At 41.9% G+C, this 11,763-nt stretch overlaps 2 protein-coding genes across 2 annotated transcripts; one reads left to right on the top strand and one right to left on the bottom strand.

Annotated features, from left to right (window-relative positions):
* The first annotated feature begins 4,056 nt into the window (after nt 1–4,056).
* tmed4 (transmembrane p24 trafficking protein 4) lies at nt 4,057–7,634 on the top strand. Its single transcript, XM_028410551.1, has 5 exons — nt 4,057–4,229; nt 4,833–4,933; nt 5,016–5,141; nt 5,878–6,024; nt 6,191–7,634. The coding sequence occupies exons 1-5, from the start codon at nt 4,091–4,093 to the stop codon at nt 6,338–6,340; spliced, it is 663 nt and encodes a 220-aa protein (XP_028266352.1). The 5' UTR covers nt 4,057–4,090; the 3' UTR covers nt 6,341–7,634.
* A 64-nt stretch (nt 7,635–7,698) lies between these two features.
* plpbp (pyridoxal phosphate binding protein) lies at nt 7,699–11,756 on the bottom strand. Its single transcript, XM_028410550.1, has 8 exons — nt 11,594–11,756; nt 10,821–10,928; nt 10,708–10,743; nt 10,544–10,619; nt 10,318–10,458; nt 10,104–10,246; nt 9,337–9,435; nt 7,699–8,788 (listed from the first exon to the last, which is right to left on the bottom strand). Exons 1-8 carry the CDS (start codon nt 11,681–11,683, stop codon nt 8,597–8,599), a joined length of 885 nt encoding a protein of 294 aa, XP_028266351.1. The 5' UTR covers nt 11,684–11,756; the 3' UTR covers nt 7,699–8,596.
* Between the last annotated feature and the right edge of the window lie 7 nt (nt 11,757–11,763).

Genomic DNA, 11,763 nt, shown 5'->3' with positions numbered 1-11,763 from the left:
CGCCCTCTGGCTGGCCTGGCTTCTGCACTCCAACCTTATCAACAATGCTACGCTGTTACTATTTTAAACCGCCTAAATAAATATTAAATATATATTTTTAACTGACTAATAATAATAAAGACAAAAAGTGAATTTGCATATCAGCCTGCACTATTATACAACACAGCGTTGTTTTAAGCAACACATTTTTATGTTCATTTGTATTACGGTATTAGTGATTTACATCTATTTTGTCATAGTAAATGCAGTTTTTCACAGAAAAATGAGTGCTTTGAACATATACTCATGAGAAATATAAAGCTTTAAAACCACAGCACAAATTATGTGTACAGTTACTGTAAACAGACAACAAATACAATGAAAAACCAAGGTTTCTTAGCTCTTCCAAACTTTTGCAATTACTACTGGCCCTCAAAAAAATCATGATCCTAATTTTCTTCTTTTAAAATCCCCATTTAATTCTAAAAGACTCATCTCAAGAATTTATGAATGTATAACTTCTTTTAAAAACATGACACTGGCTAAGATCAGGGAAGCCTGGGTGCATGAATTGAGCGAAGACCCGGAAGAGGACATTTGGGAGAATGCTCTACTGAGAGTGAATGACAGCACCTCTTGTGCCAAATTAAACGTTATACAATTCAAGATCCTACATCGCATCCACTACTCTAAAGCAAGATTGACAAAAATATCTCCAAACACAGATGCAAGCTGTGACAGGTATCAGAATACTTCTGCCGACTTAACACATATGTTTTGGTCATGTTCAGCTCTGGCAACCTATTGGTCTACCATCTTTAACCCAATGCATTTATGGCTATATTTGGTCCCACAGATGGAAGATATATAACATTAAAGAAATAGAATAGAATAGAATAGAATAGAATAGAATAGAGTAGAATAGAATAGAATGCCTTTTATTGTCACTATACACAAGTACAATGAGATTGAAGCCGTCAACTTGGCTCTGCTGAGGCAGCGGGAGGTGTAAATGTCCATCAGGGAGGGGAGAGGGCAGCCGATGGTCTTCTGTGCTGTCTTTACAACTCTCCATAACCTTTCCCTGTCTGCTAGAGTGCAGCTGCCGTACCAAACTGTGATGCAGTATGTCAGCCGGCTCTCAATGGATGAGCGGTAGAAGGTCATCGGCAGGGCGGGGTTAAGGTTGTGCTTCCTGAGGACTCCTAGAAAGTGTAGCCGCTGCTGAGCCTTCTTGACGGTTGATGTGATGTTCCCTGACCAGGAGATGTCCGCTGAGATGAGGGCGCCAAGAAACCTGATGGTGTGGACCCTCTCCACACACTCTCCGTTGATGTAAAGGGGGGCTGGATCGGTGCTGTGCTTCCTGAAGTCGATGATAATCTCTCTGGTTTTCTTGGTGTTGAGAGCGAGGTTATTCTCAGAACACCAGGCTGCCAGCTTCAGGATCTCCTCCCTGTAGGCAGCCTCGTCACCTCTGGAAATGAGTCCGACCACTGTGGTGTCGTCAGCAAACTTGACGATGAGGTTGTCATTGTGGGCCGGACTACAATCGTGGGTGTAGAGACAGTACAGGAGGAGGCTCAGCACACAGCCCTCTGGGGAGCCGATGCTCAGCATGTGAGTGGAGGAGAGGTGAGGGCCATTGTGACCAATGCGAGCATTGTGACCGTTCTATACCTGTCTCTATGTATTAAGTCTTTTGATGCTCAATAAAAAAAACAAATAAAAAAATTGATATTTTCCCGCAGCACACCTGGTGATCTCTCACGGCACACCGGTTAAAGAACACTGCTGTAGCCTATTATATTACCTATCCTGTAGGTGTCATGTATATAGAAGTTACTTATAAGCCACACCTAAAAAAGGCCCATAGGCCATAGCAGCCAGCAGTTCCTCAAAGAAAGCTGATTGAAGAAAACACAATAATTGAGTTATTTTCCATAAAAAAACTCCAAAGTTAGGTGTCTGAGGCATTGTTTTTAAGTCTGTCATTGATGTCAATTCTTTCATTTATTGTGTTTAGTTTATTTTATTGCGCTTTTATCAAGTAAGGATCCTTACCTGAGCACCAAGAAGATTGTAGGTCACTCCGGATCTTAGAATCTTCTTCTACACAGCAGCAGTAGAATGTACTTTATTTAACTTCAGGACTAGATTTGGATTTATCTCCAGGACTAGCCTTGTTGGCTTCATCTCCAGGACCATGTACTTTATTCCTGGAGAAGAAGTTCTTAATCTTCTTTAACGTTGCTGCTCTGCATTTAACTGCCTTGTTGGCTTTATCTCCAGGACCAACCTTGTTGGCTTCATCTCCAGGACCATGTACTTTATTCCTGGAGAAGAAGTTCTTAATCTTCTTTAATGTTGCTGCTCTGCATTTAACTGCCTTGTTGGCTTTATATCCAGGACCAACCTTGTTGGCTTTACCTCCAGGACCAGCCTGTGGTTTATCTCCAGGACTAGCCTTGTTGGCTTCATCTCCAGGTCCATGTACTTTATTCCTGGAGAAGAAGTTCTTAATCCTCTTTAATGTTTCTGCTCTGCATTTAACTGTTGTCAAAGTTATGTCTTCTCCACAACCTACTTCTTCCTCATCATCCTCTCCGGTTCTTAATTTGGAGCGATGAGGCAGGGTGTATTCTTATCTGTCCTGCTGACACACATCTACCTCACAGGGTTCCTCATGAGTACCTGTGCCACTATCAGAACTGTTTCCCGATTCGACTATATTCAAGTCATTCTGTCTTTGGCCTTCAGGCTGGTGGTTCTCAATGACATCAATTATGTTGTTATCAATTCTTCTGCGGTGGATGTTGTTGTTGGTGATTAAAGACGTCCATCAAAGACGTACATATCCAAAATATGTAGGTTGGGAAGGCCAGTTGCCAGAATACGATGGCGATGGACGATTTCTGCTAACCACATATTATTTATATGGTTCCGTATGTCTCGCAGTTCAGCATGTGATGCCCCATCTCCTCTATCAAGATATCCACCTCTATGATGTTCAGGTTGATCACCTATTTGGCCTACGTTGTTGTCGATTATTAAAGACATTCGGATATGTAGGTTGTAAAGGGCAGCAGTCAAAATATGACAGAGTTCGTCTAACCACACATTATGTATATGGTTTAGTATGTCTCGCAGTTCAGCATGACCCATGCGTTGTGGATGTGGTTCCTCCTCATCTCCTCTATCAAGATATCCACTGCTATGATGTTCAGGTTGATCGCCTATTTGGCCTTCGTTGTTGTTGCGGATGATTGAAACCATTTGGATATGTAGGTTGAGAAAGCCAGCCACCAGAATACGACGGATTACTGTTAACCCTATGTTATGTATATGGTCCAGTATGTCTCGCAGTTCAGGATGACCCATGCGTTCTGGATCTGGTTCCCCATCTCCTCTATCAAGATATCCACCTCTCTGATGTTCAGGTTGAGCGCTTATTTGGCCTTCGTCTCCGCGTTCATCCATTAATGCTCCAAAGATTGCACAAAGTGCTTCAAAAGTCATCAAAAACTTCTAAGAGTCTTGATTGGTATGGTTCCAAGCAATGATGGATGTTGCAGGAGAGCTCCAGTTACAACCTAGGTTGTGATGACATCTCTGGACTTCAAAGGAGTTTGTATGATGACATCAATATGACACCACTATCAATCTAGGTTGTGATGTCATACAAACTCCAACTTGAAGTCCAGTGATGTCATAGTGATGAACACATCACTTGTTGTTTTTATGTTGTTAGTTGTTGTAGTTGTTATGGCAACCATCTTGTTTTGAGGTTAACAATAAATCTGTAGCAAAGGATCTTGCATTGTTCCTGTTTCCCTGATGGCCAAGTATGGTGAAGTCATCCTTCACCATGGAGGAACAACAGTGAAGGTCACATGAGCTCTATAGAATGAGACTACAGGTGAACAGAATGAACTTACAAGATAAATACAAAACGGCTGTAATCTCATTGTGTGTTGTGAAATGTGGTTTGTGAAATGTCGTTGTGTTTTGAACTTCAGGGCCACCGTAGTCGTAGTCTCTGGTTTGGCTTTGCGGCAGTCATTCAGAACTCGTCGTAACACCGGATGTGCACGAAAGTGGAAGAGGCTACATGATGCTCTCTGTCACTGCAGCTGGAGTTATTTTAATATTAGCTTGGATATATCCAAGTTACGCGCTGTATTTCCATATAGGAGAGACGGAGAAAAAATGTTTCATTGAAGAAATTCCAGACGAAACCATGGTTATTGGTAAGGTCGTTAGCTCTTTAGCTTGACTTGACGTAGCTACCTAGCATTGTATGCTAACAGCTGCCATCAGCACTGATGCTGGGCTGAAAGTGACAGCGGTTTTTAAGATTTTAGGATTTTAATAACAATTGCTTAGCTTCTATTTCATCTTTTCAGTGAGCGGTAGATTCAGCACCGTATACATTTGTTATGCAACATATGGTGCTGTATAACATGTTAGTTTTGTCAAAATTAGATTGGAAATTTGGAAAAATAGCAACACTGCCTGGAATTCCTGGTCTGATGAATACATATTGAACTGAAAAGCTTAAAGTAAGGATGGTGCATGGCTGATTGTAACATTGGGGCAATGTGAGATTGCACAGTAAGACAGAAAATATGACATATTGATATTTGTACCCTCTCACATGTTTCTCCATCTAAATAAATTTTATTTAAAGCTTTAAAATTAAAGTTAGATTGTTCTAGAGCTGCAAGTAACAAAAGTTTCTGGTATTTGAATTTAATGCCCATATAATTGTTGCATGTCTTAAAGTTGCTCTCTTTTGAATGATTACTGTTTAACTTGATGGTTTGTGTGTGTGATTGCTGCCTGTCTAATAGGAAAATACAGGACTCAGCTTTGGGACAAACAGACCAGCACCTTCCTCCCATCTACTCCTGGTTTGGGGATGCACGTGGAGATCAAGGATCCGGACACAAAGGTAAACAAGGAAGAGATGGTGTTCCTCAAACACACCAGCATACCAAGAATTCTAAACATTTGTTGTGTCTTTACTCTGTCAGATCATCCTCTCTCGTCAGTATGGGTCAGATGGGCGATTCACGTTCACGTCCCACACTCCGGGAGAGCATCAGATCTGTTTGCACTCTAACTCCACCAAGATGGCTCTGTTTGCAGGAGGAAAACTGGTATGGACATCACCATAGTGTTCACACCAATGTACAAGCACTGGATGAAAATCATATAGATATATATGAAATCCACATTCCTTTCATAGTGATTAACATAAAAAATTAGGCTTACTGAGGAAGTACATTTGATTTTTAAAAAATGAATGATGTTTAATAGCTGAGTGTTTCCAAAGGGATGGAAATGTTAACAAAAAGGTAAAAGTAATGGATAGCAACATAGCTGCAGCAGGCAAATAAATCCGCCCATCTTCTGAACCTGCTTTGTCCTGTAGTACAGGGTCATGAGGGCCAGAGGTGGGACAGGTCGCCAGTCCATCACAGGGCAACATACACAGACCAACAACCATTCACACTCACACTCACCCCTACGTGATTCAAATAAACATAATGTAAAAAAAATTATAAAATAAAGGTGACAAAATGGCTAAAATTGTACTCCATAATTTGGTTACTGTCGGTGTCAGTTTGTGTGGGGAAAAAGTCCAAAACTAAGAAAACTTCAGATTGTTGACACTGCTACCAGTTACAAAAACAGTGCAGTGAGGCATGGTTAAAACATATGTTTAAATTCCTTTTAAAGTGATCATAACTGATGTGTAAATTTCCTTATTTCCTAACATAATGTCCTCTTTTTTTATAGAAATTCCCTGTCACACTGATAAACGTCTCATAGGACCGCTCACAGACTTCATAGGCTTTCATTAAATGATCTCAAACTGTCCCTTTGTTACAGAGGGTGCATCTGGACATTCAGGTTGGAGAACATACCAATAACTATCCAGAAATTGCAGCTAAGGACAAACTCACAGAGCTGCAGCTGCGAGTCCGACAGCTGCTGGACCAAGTGGAACAGATCCAGAAGGAGCAAAACTACCAGAGGGTCAGTACAGAAGCACAAACCTGTCTGAGACAGCTGACTCCCGATATTTATTGAAGAGATTTCTTTTTTCTTTATTACTGTTCGCTGGACAGATTTGTTAATATAACATGTTATAAGCTTGAGTCACATGTAGGGTTGTGGTTTCCGTGTGTGTTGTCTTCTGCAGTATCGCGAGGAGCGTTTTCGCATGACAAGCGAGAGCACTAACCAGCGTGTCCTCTGGTGGTCCATCGCTCAGACGCTCATCCTCATCGTCACCGGCATCTGGCAGATGAAGCACCTGAAAAGCTTCTTTGAGGCCAAGAAACTGGTGTAATGTCCGTCTGTGGAACACCACCAGGAAACAACACAACCTGACGGACTTGGGTCACCAGCACAGGAAGGCAACTACCTTCAGCGCAGAAACATTCAGGAGCAGACCTAAAATCAGCCATACACGGTATGAGGTGCAGGTATCAGTCCTGGGCAGTTTTTCTTTTGTTTTCTTGTGAACAGTATCAGTTTGACTTCCCATCACCTTCTCCTGTTTTGTTTGGCAAAGGTTTTCTTTCCTCAAGTGCAGGAAGTAGCTTCTTTTGTGATTAAATAGAAGTAAATGACAGAAGAATGTTAAATTTAGCTGTTTATTTTTTGCCATTGTGTTGTACATAGTTTAATATTTATGTTTTCTAACGTAACCTTTCAGTTGTCGGCAAATATTATCCCATCCTTGAACACACTTGATTTTAACCCTTACATTTGACATTTGTGAGCATAATGCAGAGATTGTTGAACAGTTAAAGCTACAGGGTGAAATATGTGTCGCCCCATTCCGACACAATCAGTGTCAAAGCATGTGTATGTACAGTGGAACTGACACCACCTCTCATGGGTCACAGAAAACAGTCTGTGGGTTAGGAGGTAAGCTAAGCTAAGCTGACCTAGCTTGGACCTAAAAGCCCACATCCCAGCGAGGGTCAGTGTGGACGTAATGGTTACATATTTGCTTGCTATCTTAATTTATATGATACTAGCCTTTCAGCTTGCAAACATTTTCTTGGACATATGTTAGTACAAGTACGTTAAAAATGGTTACAAATGCTTCACAGAAGCTATTTTAAATAATAAACTAATACAATGTTCACATCTACATTGGTGTTACAAACCATTTAATGTTTATTTACTTCTTATAAATGTGAAATTGAACACCAAAATGTTACCTCCTTAACTTATACAGACTGTATATAGATCCCAGATCACCAGGTAGGTCTGTAGATAGTTTGTGATATTAACAATAAAAGCATTGTGTGTTGTAAATAACAGGTATAGCTTGACTGCCCCTTGTGATTTTCTATTGCCTTTTACACTGATTGAATGATACAGAAGTCTCTACACAACGTATTTATTATCAGCTGTGGCTTGAGTTTTATTGCTGAGCTTTAACCAAGTTTACTGTCATTTTGAGTTCAATTTGTGAAGGACAGCATGTTAAATGTTCCGTTAACTCATAATTTATGAAAGGGAATACCAGTTTTAAGCAAGGTTAAGTTTTACATCCATCTCTGGAAATAATTAGGTTCATTGTGGTCTGTCACCTGCGTGTGTGCTTAATAAAGAAACCTACTACCACACCACCGTCCTCTGTTATCTGTGCCACTTCGCCCTAAAGTGAAGAAACACACAGCAAATGGCAGATCTTGTTAGCAGTCAGATTTATTGCTTGGCTTTGGCTTCCCTCAGATTCAAAAACCAAACCTCGTTAAGACATTAACCACACACCGAACCACAAACTCATCAGCCTTTTTTTTCTGTTTTGTTTTTAAATCACTGACAGCACTTTTTCACAGAGACAGAGAAAAACACACCGACCTCGTGACATCTTTGAAGAAAACCATCACAGCTGCAGTGTGAAAATCTCATTATTTAAACAGAACAAACGGCCACTTTGCATAGGTTTACTCTCTCTCAGCTCCAACAATGCATCACACCACTGCACGTACACGAGACTCATACACAGAAACAAAACGCCTCCCTTTGCTTTTTTTTTTCTGAATTCGTTGATATCAAGAATAGAGATTTGACACGTTTGGCACACCATACGAAACAATATCAAATACACAATACCATGTCATTATAAAGGGATAGATGATTTATTAAATCAAGTCTTTGTGTCAACTGTACAACAGAAACGGTACATCGTCTTTGTGTGGAGGTCCTGATCGCGGGGACACGGTCACATGTTGGGATTGGAAAGGTAGAAATATCACACCACCAACTCATTTCAATAGGTTTTTCTAAGGTTTCAGTAGTTTGTCTGGTATCCACTAGTAGGCTTCCACAGCAGGATGTCGGAGCACTAAAGGTTAATAACACCTGTTGGACTCTACTGTTTAAAAAAGGTTTGACTAGCTCTGCCGCTTTTTAATGCTTCAAAGAGCAACAAGGGCGCACAAAAAGTGAAGAGGATTAGGCAAATACACTTTTAAATTAGGCAATCCTAGCTCCAAACGGATCTGTGGAAACCACCTGCTCCACTCCTCTGCATGTTCTAAATTATTTTCGTAAAGGTGTTTCGGGGGAGGAGAGGCTCTTCTTAGTGTTCAGACACGGTGAGGTGGTGCATTTTCTTGGCGGCTTCTTCAGACACAGTCTTGGTAGTTTTCTCCGGGCTGTGGGCTGGACTGGGAGCAGGACTGGGGTTGGGGGTGTTGGCAGCACTGTTGGGATATTCTCTGTTGCCGAATATAATGCTACCCACGCGCACGTTGGTGGCACCAACCTCGATCTTTAACACACACATAGAGGATAGATGTAACAACAGAAAAAAAAAATCAGAGGCACTAACACATCCAAAATACAGAGCATGTTCCCCTGATGGTGTCTTCTTAAATAAATAGTAGTAAATATCTTTTTATAGACTGCAACAATATGTGGCATAGATAGTTGTCTCCTGGTCATATTTAGTTCAACTTTGGGACACTACTTTGGGACACTATTCACTATTCCTCGGAGAGTGAATCCCAGCACCCACTGTCTAGATGGGAAAAAAATATATATAATATAACATATGGATATTCATATCCTCCTAGATATGTCTCTCAGGACCCCCTTTTTTATCACTACAAGAATGATGGCCAGTCCCCAGAGTGTAAAACTCGATGACCTGGGTCTGAGTGGGAGATTTCCAGTGAATCCGAAGCATTTTAATAACATGGCATGCAAGCATGGCTAAAGCTGTTACATCATTTCGATTTAATCCTTGATGGGATTTGAAATACTGATAAAGAAATTTGTTATGCTGAGTTAAGGACATTAATAAGGAGTGATACTCACCGCATGTTCAAAGTCTGTGGACATACCCATGCTGAGTTCAACCTCCTCCATAGGAAGCTTCAGACTGTCACACACCTCCTGCCTTCGACTCAGCAACATCTACGCCAATAAAATAATAACAATAGTAATAATAGTATTATATATGCACAGTGTAAGCCAAATTATTTGTGTGGAGGTTTGTGTCTGACAACAATTATTTCTCCCCTAAGCAGCCAGCAGAGGTGTTAGCTAAGCTAACAAAAGTAGGACTGATCTGCCATTAGCTAGAAATGTAGACTCTAACAAATTATTTATTATTATTATTATTTCTCATTTTATCCATCCTGATAAGTTAATAGGACCATGTAGCCAAATGGTTTTGTTACATACCTTCAAAGATTAAGATTAAGATTAAGAAACCTTTATTAGTCCCACAATGGGGAAATTGCATTTTTGCAACGGCATACAGACAGCAAGGGATAAGTTAGGAAAAAGATATATACAATATAAAATAGGCTACCAATAAAAGATATATACATTATAAACAGTTTACATATTTAACAGTTATTGCACAGGTGAGTTGAGGTAGAAATGGTATATAAAAGGGCCCCTCAATCATATAACACAGGCTCTTTTCCCCCTTATACCTGAGTGGCGCCCCTCAGTCAAATATCATGTGGGATATTATCAGCATATGTCTTGTAGGCCCCCCTCAAGTAACATGTGATATGATATATTAATTTATAATCTATCCCTGCACAGTTTGGTCTCCTCTGAGTCTTCTGTACCTGAAAGTCGGGGTTGGGGCCCAGGGTGAGGTCGTAACCATAGCGCCCAATGGTCATGAGTCCTGAGAAGTGCAGGGCGGAGCACTGAGATACGATGTGCTTCACTGTGTCCACTGTCTCCTCTGGTGGCAGGCCGTGTTTACCTGCAGCAGAAATCTGACGTGAAACAGGACTCTCCTCCTGCAGCATGCTTTTAGGATCAGCTCACACTTACTCTGCTCTCCACTGGTGTTGATCTGCACCATGATCTTTAACCTCTGTGTGCTGTCCCCTCTGATGCGCTGCCACGAGCTGTTGACCTTATCAGCCAGTTTCACTGAGTCCACCGTCTCCACAAGGAAGAGGTTCGGCACGCCTGGAGACAGGAAGAAAAGTCAGTGGGGCGTATTTTTCTTTCCTTTCGTCATGCAGCTTCAGCAGGAGAGTGGACAGAGGCTCACCCAAAAGTTTGTTTACATTATTCTTCTGTAAATGGCCAATAAAGTGCCATTTGATTTCTGGACAGGATTCGAGAATCTAGAAAAAAAAAATGGAAACACTGTGAAAACATGTCTCAGACTGAGGTGAGAAAATTCCTTCTGACTTCTAAATTATGTGAACCTACCAGAGGATCTGAAGCTTTGTCCACAAGTTCATTAACCTGGGTGGAGATGAAGGAGAGAGGTCACACTATGTCCCTCCTTTTTTTTTTCCACTCCAGCAGTGTTTCATACTCACATAGTTTTCTCCAAAGTTCCTCTGCCCTTGTCTGTAGGCTTCCACAACCATCTCTGGGGGTTTTGTCTTGCTGACAGCTACGAGGCGGGGCGGCACAGCTGGCAGAGTCTACAGGAAGGACAAACAGGACTCATCTTTCATCTGAATCGGTAGCAGCATCAGCAGAGGAGCTTGTGCGTGTGGCAGCGTGTAAGCAGAGGTCTATTGGCTCTTGCAGAACAGTGACTCAGCCCTGTCAGGATCTTTCAAAACATTGATGGAACTGATTGTTTCTGGCTGATGCTGCCTGATCTGATCTGTCATTATGAGATTATTAGCTTCAACCCAGTGAGACACATGTAGGTGAGAGTGGAAGCATGCTGCGCATTCCAACAAATCAGCCTCCTCTTCAATGGAGGGCCACTTCATGACAATAACATCTACAGCAGTGGACATCTTCTACAGCGCTGTGCTGTGAGGAGAGAAACACGACTAGCATACAAACAGAAAAACCTCCATACATAATGCACATGCAGCTTCTAGGCATCATTTCTATGCATCAGTGTGCATGCATACACAATGTTGTGTACCCCACTCCCACGCATTATTAAGCTGCCACTTTTAGCCATGCATGGTGTTATGAGAGTGCTGCCCGACTGCCTCCCATCCAAAGGTTGAGCTGTTTGGCAGCCTTACATAACAAGTCGTTCTGACACAGCACGACTTTTTCGGGGCTCCGAGAGTGGAGCGACGGCAGCGGTGCTCCCAAGCGGAGCCTCATGGGCTGCAGTTACCTTGGGCCGCCGTGCCGCCGCCTGGTGCACCCGCTCCACTACCGACTGCAGCGCCTTCCCAACCTCCTCCGACATTGCTACTTTCCACATATCGTCAAGCGGCGACGACACAAAACGTCAAGAAACGTGCCCGCGGTGACGGCAAAAGGCCTTCAAAATAAAAGACCCCA

This window comes from Parambassis ranga, chromosome 7, assembly GCF_900634625.1.
Source record: "Parambassis ranga chromosome 7, fParRan2.1, whole genome shotgun sequence".
NCBI lineage: Eukaryota > Metazoa > Chordata > Actinopteri > Ambassidae > Parambassis > Parambassis ranga.
Note: the sequence above shows the minus strand (reverse complement) of the source record. Positions and strands in the feature narration are given on the sequence as shown.